Source organism: Colletotrichum siamense (assembly GCF_013390195.1).
Source record: "Colletotrichum siamense strain Cg363 chromosome Unknown KSG_Cg363_contig01, whole genome shotgun sequence".
Lineage (NCBI taxonomy): Eukaryota > Fungi > Ascomycota > Sordariomycetes > Glomerellales > Glomerellaceae > Colletotrichum > Colletotrichum siamense.
Genome location: NW_023501014.1, coordinates 5,455,936 through 5,473,598, shown reverse-complemented (window position 1 = coordinate 5,473,598; position 17,663 = coordinate 5,455,936). Strand labels below are relative to the sequence as shown.

The 17,663-nt window shown below is 58.3% G+C and overlaps 5 protein-coding genes across 5 annotated transcripts; 4 read left to right on the top strand and 1 right to left on the bottom strand.

Moving 5' to 3' along the window:
• Positions 1 to 4,679: 4,679 nt before the first annotated feature.
• Positions 4,680 to 5,467, top strand: CGCS363_v001375 (Uncharacterized protein; the record flags this gene model as incomplete). The annotated part of the gene is made up of 2 exons (XM_036633224.1): positions 4,680 to 4,733; positions 4,820 to 5,467. 2 exons carry the CDS (start codon positions 4,680 to 4,682, stop codon positions 5,465 to 5,467), a joined length of 702 nt encoding a protein of 233 aa, XP_036501760.1.
• An 872-nt stretch (positions 5,468 to 6,339) lies between these two features.
• On the top strand, positions 6,340 to 7,548 carry pheA-1 (Bifunctional chorismate mutase/prephenate dehydratase; the record flags this gene model as incomplete). The annotated part of the gene is made up of 3 exons (XM_036633223.1): positions 6,340 to 6,441; positions 6,516 to 6,576; positions 6,659 to 7,548. The coding sequence occupies 3 exons, from the start codon at positions 6,340 to 6,342 to the stop codon at positions 7,546 to 7,548; spliced, it is 1,053 nt and encodes a 350-aa protein (XP_036501761.1).
• Positions 7,549 to 10,559: 3,011 nt separating this feature from the next.
• On the top strand, positions 10,560 to 12,453 carry CGCS363_v001373 (uncharacterized protein; the record flags this gene model as incomplete). The annotated part of the gene is made up of 4 exons (XM_036633222.1): positions 10,560 to 10,631; positions 10,918 to 11,100; positions 11,613 to 12,146; positions 12,319 to 12,453. 4 exons carry the CDS (start codon positions 10,560 to 10,562, stop codon positions 12,451 to 12,453), a joined length of 924 nt encoding a protein of 307 aa, XP_036501762.1.
• A 346-nt stretch (positions 12,454 to 12,799) lies between these two features.
• CGCS363_v001372 (Uncharacterized protein) lies at positions 12,800 to 13,960 on the bottom strand (the record flags this gene model as incomplete). The annotated part of the gene is made up of 2 exons (XM_036633221.1): positions 12,800 to 13,600; positions 13,754 to 13,960. The coding sequence occupies 2 exons, from the start codon at positions 13,958 to 13,960 to the stop codon at positions 12,800 to 12,802; spliced, it is 1,008 nt and encodes a 335-aa protein (XP_036501763.1).
• A 730-nt stretch (positions 13,961 to 14,690) lies between these two features.
• Positions 14,691 to 17,462, top strand: hsp98 (Heat shock protein hsp98; the record flags this gene model as incomplete). Its single annotated transcript, XM_036633220.1, has 1 exon — positions 14,691 to 17,462. One exon carries the CDS (start codon positions 14,691 to 14,693, stop codon positions 17,460 to 17,462), a length of 2,772 nt encoding a protein of 923 aa, XP_036501764.1.
• Between the last annotated feature and the right edge of the window lie 201 nt (positions 17,463 to 17,663).

The window sequence follows — 17,663 nt, the reverse complement described above, 5'->3', positions numbered from 1 at the left end:
GGAGAGAATTGGGTTGAACGAAAGTCGTGGGTGGAAATACGGGCACTCCGGCCGGGCGCGAAGAGGAGGAGGGAGAGAAGGGTTAATGATTGATTTTTGGGGGTGCAGCAGGGGAGCGGAGCAGCAGCTCAGGGAGGGGAGGGGGGCGTGTCTGCGGAGGGAAAGTATGGACGATGGACGATGGACGGGAGCGACCCAGGGCAGGCCAGTCACCCAGCGGAGGAGAGCAGGAGAGCAGCCTCAGGTACAGCACAGCGAGTGCAGGGCGGGCGGGACGGCCACACACACCCAACAGCTGTGCCGCACTTGAGGCAAGGAAGGTACTTCAAGACGCTGCCTTTTGACGGGCGACTGTGCGGTACCTGGGTTTAATGAGGCACTAGAAGCGAGCAACAAGCTTCCAATGCTTCCTTTGTGTGCTGTCGCAGCATCCCGCGAAGGGAAAGCAGCCCAATGCAAAGGGCAGCGTGCCACAGAAACAAGCCAGCAGTTCCTTACCTCACCTCACCTTTCTTCCATGCCCCCCTTCTTACCACACTTACGCCGTACCTCACACACTGCAGCGTCTGTTCGCCCTCTCGAGACCACCCAGGCGGAAGTCTCTGGTCAGTAAGTAGAGTATTGTTCCCCTCCCGTATCAGGTCGGCCTCTTTGGCCGGTTTTCTCGGCCTCGCGGACTTGTGTGTTGTGTTGTGATACCTGCCATTCCCTGACATATGGGGTGGGCCATCGGCCGTGACATGACAGCAAATGATACCTCAATTCAGGTAGGTTTTTTTGCTCGGATTTCTGGTGCCGCAACTTCTCCTCTGCCCTGGATGGACACAGGTCCAACAATTTGCTTGCTGACGGCTTACAGCTATTACGGGCCGTCCGAGGGGAGAGGTGACGATGATGGAGGACCCCTGTCGCTGTCCTTGGCGGCAGTAGGTACCTAATCTGCACTGAGGTGAGGTGAGGTGCTGGAGGGGGTGTTTGCAAGGGTAGACCGACGGCGGCGGCTTGATGAAACTGGCTCAACCAGGGGTAACGGCCGCACGTCCCCACCTCGCTCGTCCACCGCACCAAACCTCCCGTCCACATGTCGGCTCACTGCTTGCTTGAGCTTCAGCAAGTATTGGAAACGCATCCCCAGGGCGCTCCCTCAGCGGCACAATGTACCTGAGGAATTACTCAGCTATTCCCGAACATGCAATTTGCCCTTCTCAATGCATCGCCGCATCGCGTCCCCTTTCCGCCAATCGCTGCCGTCCAGATATCTCGCGTCCGCTGCTGCGACAAAGCCCAAGACAACGCCATGCGCGCCGGATATCCCTCTAATTATTGTCATCGCCGCCGCAGCATCTCAAGACTGCGGATATCGCATTGTCTACCTACGACCTAAAGAATGTATTAATGGCTAGCTCCGAGCAATGCCGTGTCCATGGCGTCCCGTCCAACGCCAACATCCATCTCGCTTATCTGTTACGCTTCCACCACCACAAAACCCGACATGCGCCTCTCGTGAGAAAACACACATCTATTCTGGGCCCGTCAGCAAGCCAGCCTCAGCTTCCACGCCCCTTACCTACGGGAGGCTGTTGTCATAAAGGCACCAGAAGGGCCTTGCGACAAGCCCCCATTCTGCGCCGCTGCTATGCCACCATTGAACCGTGACAAAGATAGCATCGACCTTTGTTCGCAGACGACGGCTCCGGCCATACTGCGGAGCCCACAGAACACGGGGTAATTGCGCCGCCATCGTGAACCATCGTCACCCAGTTGTCGTCCTATCCTCAACTCATCCAACCGCCCACCTCTCCCATGCCACGATCCGTCACATGGCAAATCACACTCGGTTCCTTGCCAGCAGCCGCGACAGCCCGCGCGATCCTCACAAATGTCGGCATGGCATGGGCCATCCGCCATGGGCTTCATCAGCTTCTCCCCACAACCACCTCCCAGCTGCGTGGAAGTCTCCATCGCAGCCGGGAGCTGTCAGCGCAAACAATGCATACTATTCGTACGCAGTAACAGACTAACAGCCGAAATCGCAATGTTTTCCCGTCTCGCCCGGATCATGAGAGAAACCCCGCTGCAATGATACCTCCGCTGGTTCCACCGTCCGTGGACGATTGACGAAAACCCGAAACGCCTACGCGGTGAGGGACTAGGGGTGCTTGATAGAACAGGACGAGCAAACGTCAACCAACAAGCCCGACTGGTAGCGTACGCAGTGCGTTGAATGGGACCACCTTAGCCCCGTGATCCAACATCAGACCGACCAATCTTGCTTTTACCAAGGGACCATCGCCACTGGCAGCAGGACTGGACTGGCTATCGTGAACCCTCAACGGACGTGCCATGCACAATCAACCCACAATCGCCAAGGACAACTCACAACTTTTTTTTTTCGCCGCAGAGACTGCAGAGGCAGACAGCGGCGGCGGAGGATGAGCCATAGCTGCGAAGACCGGCACGATAGGGCCGCGTCTGCTGTTGATTGGCTTCCCGTGCCATGCAGTCACTCCAGGGCTGGATGTCTTGAAACCAGTCGTGTCGCACGTCTCGACACCCACTCCGCTGCCCAACATCCCTGGCCTTCTTCTGGGCGCCAACGTCCTGTCCCCCCGCTGGTGCTTGGCCTTGCCCCTCGCTCGCAGTTCGCACCAGAGTCTCCAGATGTCGCCGCGTTATTAGCTCGCCTGACTGGGCCGTCCGCTGTACCATTCTACTAACCTTTCGGCGTTGGCGTCCTCAGATTAATTAACACGAAGACGCCGGTCTGAGCCCGTCAATTGTTTCGCCGCGGGAATTAACACTCACCGTCACTTTGGATGTTGTGTCTTCGTGGATCATCCCAGCTTTGCGACTCCCTCAGAGCCTCTCGAGAGACCTTTACAAGACAGTGGCCAATCATGAGCTGCCCTGGTTTGGAGCTGTCTATTGACTTTTTTCTTATGTGAGCCGCCATGTAACCTGTGGAACATTGGCTTTTTGGGAAGAATGGCATCTGGCTGACGACCTCGTGTACGGAGACTGGTGATGACGAGTTTTTCGTTATTCTTGCCGTTTCCCCCGCACCATGCGAGCCATGCATTGCAAATGACCATGCGTTTGATGACTCGGTTAGGTACTTGACGATGCTATTTTCAAAGATTTGCAGATTTGCAGCTCCTGTACTGCAGTCGTGCGGCGTCGTGCAGGGCAATCTACTGACCCTGCATATCGCCATCTCTCCTCTCTCTCTGTCTCCTGCTCGGCACCGACGATGGAGATGCGCCGTCATGCGAGGGAAATGAGCCATGACCCGATCACCGTCGACTCGCCACCTAGGAGAACCACACAGTGAAGCTATCATCGTACCTTAGTTACCCAGCCGCCGACGCTGAAGTGGGGCTTGGCGCTTCTGTTGATGATCACGGCCTTCCTCGACTGGTGATGTTCGCAAAGACGTGTCCTGGGGTTGCGCCTTTGACGTTTCACACTAGACCGTCTTTGGCCACCGAAAAAAGAGCTTTAACCCTCTGCCAGAACAGCCTGGCAGCCAGAGCTGCAGTGGCAGCACCAAATCCGGCTGTTTGGTGAGCTAATGGAGGCCAACGTGGCCCTGGCCAGAGCGGGCGCCAGCCAGCCTGAAACGTGAAACTTCAGAAGATCTTCCTTGCATATCCAAGTGCCAAACAACCACCAAAAAGGTCGTCCCAAAGCCAACCCTGCAGACCGACGGAGATCGGCTTGTGGGCAAAGCCTCTCCCGGCGCGCCGGCACCTCACCACCCTGCTCGCCGCCCATCATCACGGACGCGACGCAATCTCTGGGGGAGCTTCTCTCGAGTGTTTGCTCGAATGATGGGCCTGTGTGACTGAGCACACTTCCACGTGGACAGGAGGTTCACAGATGGAAACATGACGAGGAGCGAAGGGGGGCCGCAATGCGCCTTGTCCTCGCGGCGGCTCCTTCTTTTTCGTTTAGCGCCAGAGGCTTGCTATGGAGAAGTCAGATGCCGAAAGCGAAGGCTTGAGCGAAGGCGAGCCGTGGCTTGCCTCAATTACGGCACATCTCTTCTTCACGCACTGCGAATACGACGGGGACATCGTGCAACCTGGAGCGTTTCTTTTCGGGCGATGAAGGCTCGTCCTGGTCTACCTGCCCCTGCGTCTGGGGGTTTGTTGATGGGTACGACAGTAGCAGCCAAGAGTTCCCTTGTCTGGCTAGCATGCTGGGCTTTTCACGATGCTTTTCACCAGTGACTGAAAACACAGGGAAAAAGTCTATAGAAATTGGAGAACGGGACCTGACGAACACCCGCCGGGGTGCGTGCGCGAAAACCAAAACTGGGATAGCCAGTCCGGCCGGTCTCCCGCCACCGACACATGCCATCGGTACAAACCTGTCAGGGTCCGGCGGCGCTTAAATAGGCTTTCGGGCTGTCGGGCGGGTCGCCGGTCTCCGCACGGTCGGCTATCGGCTTCCGTCCGGTCAGCCCGGAAGGGGGGTCGGCCGCCGCACTCTCGGCCTGGGGACGGGGCCTACTGTCCGCTCGTCGCGATAACGGCGCGGCGAACCCATGAGTCACCGAGATTTATGTGACTCAGCCGCTGTTTCGAATCATGAGCGCCTAGAGACTTTCAGCCAAAGTCCTGGGATACCGTCTGCACAGCTTGTCTGCCGTCACGCATCGATCCGAGCAATCCGCCATGGACACCACACACAACTTTTGCTTCCCAGTACGAGTGCTCGCCAACTCGCGGGTGAAACTCACGCCGTTTCGGGCAAGTCTGTCATGCTGCCAGCTGATGATGATGATGATGGTCACTAACCCTCACGTCCCGTCCAGGCCGACCGCCATGCGGCGAAGTACATTGAGTCTACATCCGGACACCCTGAGATCTACGCTCACACCATAGCGGGCCCGTACAAGAGCGTGGACGACTTTGTGTCCAGCTTCGTGGAAGGCGAATCTCGTATCGACCCGGGCATGATGACATACGCCATCATCGACAAGACGCGGCCGCCCTCGGACGAGGACGAGGAGGGGGAGATGGCTGGCCGGATCTCCTTCGCCAACACGTCGACGGCTCATTTGTGCACAGAAATTGGCTACATTGTCATATTTCCAGCGTACCAACGGACGCATGTGACGACCAACGCCGTCGGGCTGATGCTCCACGAGGCCTTCAAGAGCCCCGAGGACGGGGGTTTCGGCATCCGGAAGGTCATCTGGCAGGCCCACGCCCACCCCGGGAACAGCGGCTCGGTGCGCCTGGCGCAGCGGATGGGCTTCCGGGAAGAAGGGGTCAGGCGGTGGCATAGACTCATCCCGAGGGGCCGTCTCCAGGGCAAGATTGGCAACGGCGAACCGCTGCCGCCAGGGAGCGATCCGGATGACATCTGGCGGCACAGCGTGCTCCTTGCGCTCTGCTGGGACAGCTGGCTGGAGGGAGCTGCGGGCCAGGTGCAACAGGCGATGGACCGAACCCGCTGACGTCTGCGTGTCGCTGTTGTCTGTTGTGATGCCATGGAATACCAAAGAGACGTCTTTTATCGTAGCGTCATTGCTGTTGTTGTTCTTGTTAGAGTCCCATGTTGTGTGCAGCGTTGGAATGTCTCAGACTAAAGCTTGTCAATCGTTCCGCTGGGTGTTGTCGTCGACAGCTGTTGTACGGCATCCCGTCGCGCTGTACCTTGCCCAACCGCATTCAAACAATTGAGCTTCACCGTGTTCACGGATGACACGACTCATTGTGAAGCAATGGGGAATCGTCACCGTCTTACTCGCGCATGTCAACTCTGATTGAAGGTGTTCTGCGTGGTGGTGCGGGCTCTTGGGTGCGCCATGCCTTGCCCAACCGTCTGGGTCACTGCGGGTGCGGGTGCAGTACCGAGAAGTGGAGCTCTTTTTCCCCCGTGCCCCGCGAAAAAAACACAAACCCCCTCCAAAAAGGCGCGCCCAGTCAGTCAATCGCTTGACCCTCTCCGATGTAGGGGAACCTCCTCCAACGTCTTTTCCCATCAAACCCGCAAAACCAGCAACCCAACCACGCCCCATCACCGCTCCGGCCGCCAATGCTCGCCAGTGGGACAGTACGGCTCATTAAATGAAGCTGCTTCGTATTCACGATATCACGAGGAACGTGTGTGCAGTCGATCGCCCGCAGGTGGTGCTACCCCGACGCGGCCACCCGGAACGGGAATAAAGGCAATCGAGTTCCACGACTTTGCGTGTGATGAGAGAGCCCTCGAGCAACTGATCTCATCCGCAACTCACCGCCCCCTCTCTCACACTCGCCCTGGAGCAACAACAGAAAAACCCAAGCTACAGCTCCTCCTCTCCTTGAAGAGGATCATCAACGAGCCATGAGTGACAAGTCTCAGGTTCCGGCAGAGGCTGCAGCAGCTGGCGGCGGCGTCAAGCCGCTGGTGGCCTTCCTGGGTCCCCAGGCCTCGTACACCCACCAGGTATCACGAACCTGAAATCACACATCACACGGCATGCCGAGCAGTTGTCATATCTAACATCTTTATGTGTGCAGGCTTCAGTGCAAGCTTTCCCAGACGACGAGTGGGATCTACGGCCGGTTGTCACCATCACGGGTCAGTGTCTCTCCATGTCTTGATTCCTGCCCCGCGTTTTTGTCTTGGCTCTCCTGTTCCGGGTTTCCTGACCGGGCCGTAGACATTTTCGAGGTCGTGCAAGCCGGGGAGGTCGCCTTCGGCGTCGTCCCCGTCGAGAACTCAACCAACGGGTCCGTGCTGTTCACGCTCGACAACTTCGCCGACCGCAACGCCTTGTACCCGGACATCTCTGTGTGCGGCGAGATCTACCTGGACGTGCACCACTTCCTCGTCGGCCGCCGTCCGCCCCGCGTCCTCAACGACGACGCCGCCGGGGCCGGCAGCGGCTCCGGTGGCGACGGCTCCGGCGCCTGCACCCCGACGGCCTCGGACCCCAACCCCCTGAAGCCGCGGACCAAGCCGCTGTGCAGCCTCAAGCACATCCAGCGGCTGTACTCGCACCCGCAGGCCTGGGGCCAGTGCGTCGCCTTCCTGCAGACGTATCTCAAGGGCATCGAGGCCATCGACGTGAGCTCGACCAGCCGCGCCGCCGAGCTCGTCTCCATGGACGAGACGGGCACCAGCGCCGCCATCTCGAGTGAGATCGCCGCCCGCATGCACGGCATCGACGTGCTGGCACGCACCATTGAGGACCGCGAGGACAACACGACGCGCTTCTTCATCATCCGCAAGGGCCTGGACGGCAAGATGCCCGGCCACTGCGAGCGCAAGAGGGGCAGGACCAAGTCGATGGTGTCATTCACGGTCCCGCACGAGGCCCCCGGCGCCCTCGCTGACGTGCTCGAGTGCTTCCGCAAGTTCAGGCTCAACCTCACGAGCATCAACAGCAGGCCGAGCCTCACGGGGCCCTTTGAGTATGTCTTCTTCGTCGAGTTTGAGGGCCACAGGTTCCAGGACCCCGACGGGAGGGTCAAGGGGGCGCTCGAGGGGGTCGCCCAGGTGGCGGAGAAGCTGAGGTGGCTAGGGAGCTGGGAGGACCAGCGGTCATGAGGCAGGGCAGGGCAGGGCAGCCTTCGGCGAACCCCGTTCGCGATGTCTCGCGCTGTTGCCTCCCTGGCGTGTCTTTTTCCTCTCTCTCACGCGACAGCACCCCCACGGCAAGACCCAGCAGCACCGGGACTTTGACGGATGTCGGGATGCTGGTGGCCAGACCGTCGTTGCCGTCTGGTGATGCCGCACCCCCTGAAGGAACATGCTTCGGGGCTACTTGTGTGAATATGCGGCCACGAAGGGGGTGGTGGGCGCCGTTGTCGGTGGCACACAAGGGGATCGATTGGACGGAACAGGCCTGGACTGGCTGACGACATCGCAGCTATGTCGATTCGAGATAAGAGGTGCGTCGTGGGCTGGGCAGAGACTCAGGAGCGTGGGATTCCCCCCCTTAGCCATTGTGTAATGGAAACAGCGAGTGCCCGCCGTGGATGTTTCTCTCTCGTGGTTCTGGACTCTTGTTCCGCAGGTATTTTTTTCTTGTTGCCTCCGCTGCCCCCCTGGTCCGTGATGGATGCCCTTTGAAGAGTTTTCTCCTTCGTCTACGCCGAGTGGTGGCGTCGTGAAGCATGGCCACGATACTGCGGTCATGGGCATTGGCAAAAAAAGGGGCTGGCCCTTTCGACTCGTTGTCAATTTGGAGAGCGGCGGCCGATTGAGAGCTGTCATCTGCAGCAGCACGCATATACACTGGGCAGGTATCTACAGACACAGCGAAGGGAAGATGCGATGGAAACAAGCAGGAAGAAGCGACGGATCAGGGAGCTACGGCCACGGCCACATGTGATGGTATCGCGAGATGAACGAACGCCGGTCGCGTGCCTATGTGTCTCACAACGCCCAATCCCACGCGGGCTGGACGAATAAGAGCCGTCCCAACAACGCTCAAAAACCTGTATGCAACTGTCATGCCTACAGGGACTAAGGTACTACTCTGTGAACGGTGTGAGGGCCTCGGCTCAGTAGCACGCCCCTCCAGTAAGCAGAGCTAAAGTTTCCTTTCAAAGCTTTGTACGGTAAGTGTGAGTGAGCAGGGAAGCGAGAAGGGCGAGCGAAGAAGCTCTGCAACCTCCGCAGAAGCTCTGCAACCATTAGCGTGGCGGGTTGAGGGGGTTGCTGGAAGCTCTGCAGAAGCTCTGCAAGTGTTGTCTGGCGCCTACCGTAATCATCATTCTCAACCATCCATCACCCACCCCCAACCCCTCCCATCCTTTTTTTGTGTGTGTCTTTTTTTTCCCCCCGGTCGGCCACCCCCTCTTTCTCTCAACTAGTGTTGTCGGCCTCATCCTCGTTCAAAATGGATGGGTTGCTCCGTTGGAAATTGGGGGCGCATCTCTTCATGGTGGATCGACAACTCCACGCCCATTACGTCCATATTACACGGACGAGAAAAGGGCAGGAAAAAGACCCTTGCGGAGCCCGCGCATCCTGCGAGCTGCATCCCGCGTCAACATGGCCGAGCTGGCCCCAGAAAAAAAAACAAAAGACAGACAAGACTGGCAGGCAGACCAGAGTTCTGACTTCTGAGGGCGCAGATGCCGAGTATGTGCCGTTGCTCGTCAAAAGGGTCGAAGGATGCAGGGAACGCGGCGCGGTGCAAGCCGGGAAGAATGCTGCTTGATGGAGTTTGTTGGAGTGCTCTGAAGTAATAAGCTGGAGCAAGCTGGAGCAGGCTGGAGCCGGTCTCCACCGGCCGACACACGTTCCGCCGCGGAACCTCTCCATTGCTTGATTGCCCAGCCAGAAAACCATGAGATTTCATCAGATTCCCGGTCAATCCCCAGCGGGCATACCCACGCATTTCCCGCATTTACCCTACTGCACTGCGTACACTACTACACGTATGTAGCCATACAGTAGTACAGGCCAAGCAGGACCAGGCACTTGGCCTTACTGGGTAAATGGAGAATGAAGAGTGCTTCGAGTTACAGAGTTTTCCATACAACTCTCGAGAGGTACCTGCTCGTTCAGTGTTTTTCCCAGCCGACAAAAGCGGGCTCCGACCCTAGTGCTGCTGGGCGTGGATTCGGAGAGCTGCAATTGGAGAGCCGGCTTCGGGTCCTTGTCTTACTACGCGCACTACACGTCATAGCACAAGGTTTTGCAACGAGACGCCTCCCAGGTACAGAGCAGGAGTACTGGTCCGTACCGAACGAGAATCGTCTGGTCTCCGGATCAGGTACCTCGCCGGCCATTGTCGACGGTGTTTTCGCCGCCTCAGCCCGTGCTTTTGCCCGCGTCGAGCTGCTTCCCGCGCTGGATGCGGTACTTTCGTCTCACCTCGCCTCTACCTCTGCCTCTACCTCTGAGCAGCCTCTCGAGTGACTTGCAGCCGGGTGGGTTGAGTGGGAATCTTCGGTCTGAAAGAGGGGCGGGCGCGTTCCATGATCCGTGGCCAGACGCAACAACGACGCCAGTACCAGCAGTAGCGAGCCCAGACTACGAGGATACGTAGCTACATTTGGCACGACGGACGGCTGTCGGCCAAGGCAGTCGGCAAAGGCAGGAACCCAGGGAAGAAGTTACTGACACTGGGCGGTCGTTCCATGGGAAAGCGTGGGCGACATGTGCGTGAAAGGCGACAAGTGACTGCCCGTCGGCGGCAGTGGGAGTGGGAGTTGCAGAGCTTCGGGCAACCCAGAAGGCAACGTGAGAGGCGAGCTGGACTGGACCATGAAGGAGCTCTTGGACAATTTATAGCCCAAGCCCGCACTCTCTTCCCTCCCTTGACCTTCCTGTCTCTCTCGATTTCGCCATCGATACCTGTTCTGTCGACATATCACGATCTCTCCCATCATCTCCATTTGTTGCTTAGCCCCAGCAACAAGAGCTTCTCACAACGGCTGACAGCTGTCTGCGTAATTGATTGATTGCTGCCTGCAAGTTCCAATTCAGCCTCTGCAACAAACTCGCGGATCCCCTGTTCCGCCCGCCCGCGCCAGCCCAGCTCTGTGCGGCAATTTGATCTTTCCCATACCAGATTCCCCATCTTCGCGGTGAGGTGCTTCATCATGGCCATCACGCCTTCGAAGCCAATCTTCTGTGCGACCCACCCCCGGGCCTGCTCTACCGCCTTTGAGAGGGTAAATCATCCCCCCAAGAAACCACTGAACGAGGGACCGGTGCTGCTTACGCTGCCCGGATTCTGCATTCCGAGACAGGACGGCGAGCACGCAATCGTCCGGCGGCGGCCCAGCAAAAAAAGAAACAAGGTTCAGGGTCCTGAATCGTGGGAGCAGCCGGGCGAATGGTGTTGACAATCGGTCGTCTCTCGTCCCAAAATCTCGATCTCCCGCTCCCCCCATCCCCTCATCCTCCAAACTTGCTAAAGGGAAAAGCTTGGCTGACCATGGCTTTTTGACATCACAGGTGTTCATGGCCCGCCGGGACAAGCTGGCGTGTGTCCATGAGCCTTTTGGCGATGCGTTCTACTACGGCCCCGAGCGTATCGGTGAGCGTTTTGAGAACGACGCCGACGGCAGGGAAAAGTCTGGCTTCGCCGAGACGACGTATGCCGACGTGCTGAGCCAGATTGAAGAGGCCGGCAAAGAGGTTTGTGCCCTTTTTTCCTTCTCTCCCATCGTTTCATTCCTTCTGCTCGATCGGTCGCCCGCGGGGCGTCAGCAATCCCTAGTATCCCTCCACCCCTGCACTTTGTTTCCTTGGGGGTTGCAGAGCTTCTGCAACCCGCAAACCCGCAGTTCACCCCATCAATTCGTTACTTGCCATCCCCCATCGGAAATCGATCCAATTTTCGGCCGCAGAGGCTCTTTGCACCTCGAAACAGAGCTTCTCGAAATTCCCAATTGATTTAAGCTGAAGCTCGGTCGGCTGGGGCGGGTCTGCCGACCGGCCAGGGAAGCTTTGCGGTGCAGCCACCAACTGTACCGGGGGTACCTCCTCCTCCACTGGGCTGAAGGTGTCCGCCCCCCACACTGGACGACCTGACGGCCCCCGGGGAGCTTCCAGTGGCCTCCCGGCAAGACCGCCGCCGACCAACCAGATGCTGCCGCAATAATGCATGCCATCGATGGTTGAGACCAATATCGCTGACTTGGTGATAGGGCGGCAAGCGCATCTTCGTCAAGGACATGGCGCAGTACCTGATTCCTCCCAACGGAGGAAAGGCCGCCATTGTGCCCTCGGCCGGTAACGCCCCCGAGGCCGGCAACCCGACGGTGCTGCCGATTGAGACGCTCCGCAAGTTCCAGTGGACGTTCCTCATTCGGCACCCGCGCCGCTCCATCCCCTCGTACTACCGCTGCACCGTCCCGCCCCTGGACAAGATGACTGGCTTCTACAACTTCATGCCCAGCGAGGCCGGCTACGCGGAGCTGCGCACCCTCTTTGACTTCCTCGTCAAGGAGCGCATCGTCGACGAGAGCAACCTGCTCGTCGTCGACGCCGACGACCTGCTCGACGACCCCGAGGCCATCATCCGTGCTTACTGCCAGCACGTCGGCCTCGACTTTACTGACAACATGCTCAACTGGGGCGAGGAGGACACCAAGATCGCCCAGGAGAAGTTCGCCAAGTGGACCGGTTTCCACGAAGACGCCCTCGGCAGCACCTCGCTGAGGCCGCGCAACAAGGCGCATGTAAGTCACCGTGTCCCCCTCGCAGTTGCTCTCTCAGCCCCTGCCCCGGAGGAAAATCCCCTTGGACGTGGAAGGATGGAAAATCCCCTGCCGTTGTGGTTTGCCCGCCCGGGGCACGCTGGACGGCGGTCTGTGTATACTTCGCAGCATGCTAATTCCCCGCGAGAAAAAGGTCATCACCCGTGAATCCGAAGAAGCCGAGTGGAAGCAAAAGTTCGGCGACAAGGGTCTCAAGGAGATCCGCGAGTGCGTCGACGCCAACGTCAAGGATTACGAGTATCTCAAGAAGTTTGCTATCCGGGTCTAATTGTGTGTGCTTGTGTGTGTGTGAATCATTATTACGACGTTGATGACAAAGAGCATTATCACGAACTGTTTGGTTTCTGGGGTCTATGGGTTCTGAAAGGGAAACGCGTTTTATACGCTCAAGGGGTTTCGGTTTATCATGGGTCATGCAACCATACGTATTGGTACAATAGTCTACATGGAGAGCCGTCTTAGCCACTCTAACGGGCTGCGGATGGCAACTAGTAAAAAAACAACATGGACGTCCTTTTACTTCAATGTACAGGTTTTTGAATACTCATCCGTGATTTTAACACGTCTATCCATTCGCGTCCTCACGACTTCGATTCGGCCTTCTCGTTCTTCTTCTACTCATCCCGGATCGTTCTGTCCTCACCAACCGCCTTCGCCTTGCCCTTCTTGCTGAACTCCGCGGGAATGTCGTCCTTCACCTCCTGATAAACATACTTGATGTTGTCCTTGGAGGTGGGCTTCTTGTCGTCGGGCTTCTTGTCGTTGAACTTCTTGTCGTTGGGCTTCTTGCTGGCCTTGGGGACCTTCCGCTTATACACCTCAAGCAAGCGCACAGCGTCGTCGAAGAGCTTGTGCTTGACGTTCTCCGACCAAGACCTCGCGTAGTTGCGGTCGGCGTCGACGGCCCAGGACACCGTCACCGGCAGAAGTTTCTGCTCCCTGTTGAGCTCCTCGAGCGCCTCGAGCTGATTTGCGAGTTTCATGCGGTAGTCGAGCCATTTGCGGCCCTGCAATCTACCTTTGACCCTGTCGCCTCTTCGCACGAACAGGCGGTTGCCGCGGCCCTGGCCGGCGAGGACGGCCGCCATGTCGGCGATGCTGTTGGCGTACTGGTCGTTGAGCCTCTGGCCGCGCTCGAATTTGTTGAGGACCCTGCGCCGCTCCTTGACCGGGCGGGGGCCCTTTTCAGGGGAGGAGAGCGCTTCGGTTTTTACTACATCGAAGCGGAGGCTCTCGTCCCAGCACAGCTCGTGCATCTTGCGGAACTCGCGCAGCTTCTGGAAGACGGACTGGCCCGCGGCGCCCGCGCCCTTGGGCAGCTGGATCATGGCCATAGGCTTCCAGTAGTCTTTGCGGAGCGCCGCAGGTCGGAGTTTCTTGCCGTTGAACGGGAGCTGGCGGAGCACTCGGTGGGACTGGCAGACGGCGTGAATTAGCATATTGTGGGATTTTTTGCTGGCCGTGATATTTGGGAATGAGGGGCAGCAGCAGCAGCACTTCTGCGAACGAGTCGCTCATTGCTCCGCCATTGCTTGACAACCCCTCTGTCAAGCTAGTCAAAAGCGTACCTCCATGATCTTCGAGTGCGAGTAGACGACCTGTCTCGTGAGCTGGTGGCTCCAGACCCAAATTTGCTCGCCGTGACCCTCTGGGAATTTGGCCAACTTGTATTGTGGCCTCTGCCGCTTCGGCATAAAGTGGCCATGTCGAACGCTTGTCCTCGAAACGCCGATGGACAGCTGTGAGAATCTGTTGGAGAGCGTGGCCGGTAACATTGTTGCGTCGTGCGCCGTCGCTTTCGGGGCACCGGCGGTGGGCTTGTCGTGGATCGTCGTCGCCGTCGTTCGTCGTCGTCGTCGTCGGCCCCAGAACTTCGGCGTAGCTCGACCTTGCAAAATTTCCCCAAGCTCTGGAATCGGGTCGCGCGACCGCTGTGGCTGATGTGGCTGGTGGCTCTCGCAAGTTGTACGTACTGTCTGCGGCTTACCCACCAAGATCACATGATCCCGGCGCGTACTGTCCTATCGATAACCGATAAGATAAACTGTCAATCGATAGGACGATTAGATCCGTAGTGGGCCCCAGCGGGCCCGCGCCCAATGTGACCCCGCGATTTGGGCTTGGTGGTGCACTGATTCCAGTGACGTCGCGGGACTTCCACCAGGTTCTGGTCGCTGCCCTACAACTCCCGGCCTTACCAGACGATGCTCGATCAGTCCATTCGACGGCCCACTCTTCCCAGTTTACAGCCTCGAGAAGCTTCAGTCTTTGGGCATAAATTCAGAGACTCGAACCGACTTTCGACGATTGTTTTCACTCTTCACCAAGCTTAATTCAACACAACAAAAAAAAGATACCCCAGTTGATGATAGACTCTTCAACTTGAAGCCTCACAATCTGAGCTTCGCAACGAACAACAAACCTACCTACCTACCTTTCTACCCTACGCTTTAATTACAACGCAACAACACAACACAGTCGTTACACACAACAACAACCGCCATCATGAATTCACGAATGGAATTCACCGACAGAGGCGAGAAGGCCGTCCAGGACGCGATGGCCCTCGCAGAGCAGTACGCCCACTCGCAACTGCTCCCCGTCCACCTGGCAGTCTCGCTGCTCGACCCTCCCGCAGACCAGTCAAAGGACCAACAGAACGCGCCGCCGCCGACGTCCTCGATGTTCAGACAAGTCGTCGAGCGCGCCCACGGCGACCCGCAACTCTTTGACAGAGCCCTCAAGAAGACCCTCGTCCGCCTGCCGAGTCAAGACCCGCCCCCGGACCAGGTCTCCGTCGCACCCACCTTCCACGCCGTCTTGAGGAAGGCGCAGGAGCTCCAAAAGACGCAAAAGGACTCCTTCATCGCCGTCGACCACCTCATTCAGGCCCTCGCCGAGGACCACACAATCCAGACATGCCTGAAGGAGGCCAACATCCCCAAGCCGAAGCTGGTGCACGATGCCGTCACGCAGATCCGGGGCACGAAGCGGGTGGACAGCAAGAACGCCGATACGGAGGAGGAGCACGAGAACCTGGCCAAATTCACAATCGACATGACGGCCATGGCCCGCGACAAGAAGATCGACCCTGTCATCGGCCGAGAGGAGGAGATTCGCAGAGTCGTGCGCATCCTCTCGCGCCGCACAAAGAACAACCCCGTCCTCATCGGTGAACCCGGTGTGGGCAAGACCACTGTCGTCGAGGGCCTGGCCCAGCGAATCGTCAACCGCGATGTACCCGACAACCTGAAGGCCTGCAAGCTGCTGTCGCTCGACGTTGGCGCCTTGGTGGCCGGAAGCAAGTACCGCGGAGAGTTCGAGGAGAGGATGAAGGGTGTCCTGAAGGAGATTGAGGACTCCAAGGAGATGATTGTCCTCTTCGTCGACGAGATCCACTTGCTCATGGGTGCTGGCTCCTCCGGCGAGGGCGGCATGGACGCCGCCAACCTGCTCAAGCCCATGCTTGCCCGTGGTCAACTGCACTGCATCGGTGCGACCACCCTCGCCGAATACCGCAAGTACGTCGAGAAGGACGCCGCCTTCGAGCGACGTTTCCAGCAGGTTCTGGTGAAGGAGCCCACCATCGGTGAGACCATTTCCATCCTCCGTGGTCTCAAGGAGAGATACGACAGACACCACCGCGTCACCATCCTCGACAACGCTCTGGTGGCAGCCTGCAACCTTGCCGGCCGCTACCTCACCTCCCGCAGACTTCCCGACTCCGCCATCGACCTGGTCGATGAGGCCGCCGCCGCGGTGCGCGTCGCAAGAGAGTCGCAGCCCGAAATCATCGACTCTCTCGAGCGCAAGCTGCGCCAGATCATGATCGAGATTGCGGCCCTGGAGAAGGAGAAGGACGAGGCATCCCAGACCCGTCTGGTTCAGGCCAGAAAGGATGCCAAGAACGTCGAGGAGGAGCTTGAGCCCCTGCGCCAGAAGTACCTCTCCGAGATCAAGAGAGGTGAGGAGATTCACTTGGCCAAGCTCAAGCTCGACGACCTCGAGAAGCGCCTTGAGCAGGCCATCAACGACGGTGACCACGCCAAGGCCGCCGACCTCCAGTACGGCGCCATCCCTGAGCAGCGCGCTGTAATTAAGGAGCTTGAGGCCAAGAAGGCTGCTGCCGATGCCGCTCTCAACGCCTCTGGCCAGGACCACGGTGCCATGGTCACTGACGTTGTCACGGCCGACCACATCAACGACATCGTGTCCCGCTGGACTGGCATTCCCGTCACCCGCCTTAAGACGACCGAGAAGGAGAAGCTTATCCACATGGAGAAGCAGCTCGGCAAGATCGTTGTTGGACAGAAGGAAGCAGTCCAGGCCGTCTCCAACGCCATTCGTCTGCAGCGGTCTGGTCTCAGCAACCCCAACCAACCACCCAGCTTCCTATTCTGCGGTCCTTCGGGTACCGGTAAGACTCTCTTGACGAAGGCTCTTGCCGAATTCCTCTTCGACGACCCCAAGGCCATGATCCGCTTCGACATGTCCGAGTACCAGGAGCGTCACGCCCTCAGCAGAATGATTGGTGCTCCCCCCGGATACGTGGGACACGACGCCGGTGGCCAGCTCACGGAGGCCCTCCGTCGCAAGCCCTTCTCCATCCTCCTCTTCGACGAGGTTGAGAAGGCCGCCAAGGAAGTCCTCACTGTCCTCCTGCAGCTCATGGACGACGGCCGCATCACCGACGGCCAGGGCAGGGTCGTCGACGCCAAGAACTGCATCGTCGTCATGACCTCCAACCTGGGTGCCGAGTACCTCACCAAGTCCACCAACCGCGACGGCAAGGTCGACGCCACTACGCGTGAGCTCGTCATGAATGCCCTTCGCTCTTGGTTCCTCCCCGAGTTCCTCAACCGCATCAACTCCACCGTCATCTTCAACCGTCTCACGCGCCGTGAGATCCGCAAGATTGTCGACATCCGCCTCATGGAGATCCAGAAGCGGCTGGAGAACAACGGCCGCAAGGTCTACATTGACGTTTCAGAAGAGGCCAAGGACTACCTCGGCAACGCAGGCTACTCACCCGCCTACGGTGCCCGTCCTCTGTCTCGCCTGATCGAGAAGGAGGTGCTCAACAAGCTGGCCATCCTCATCCTCCGCGGCAACGTCCGCGATGGAGAGAACGCCCGCGTGGAGCTCATCAACGGCAAGATCACCGTCCTGCCCAACCACCAAGACAGCGAGCTCAACACCGACGACGAGGACATGGACGAGGACGACGCCGTGGATGAGCTCGGTGCCGAGTCGATGGACGAGGACATTTACGACTAAAGGGCTTACAACAGAACCGAGAATTGAGGAAGGAAGACGAAGACAGTATGGGATGATTCACGAAGTATGATTGCAAAGGAATAATGCAGATGTTTCATTACTCTAGACAGCAGAGGCGTTTTGGGATTAAAAGGGATAAAGTCTTTTCTAGCATGAAAGGGATCACAGTAAATAGGCATAGAACTCATAGGAGTTCAATGA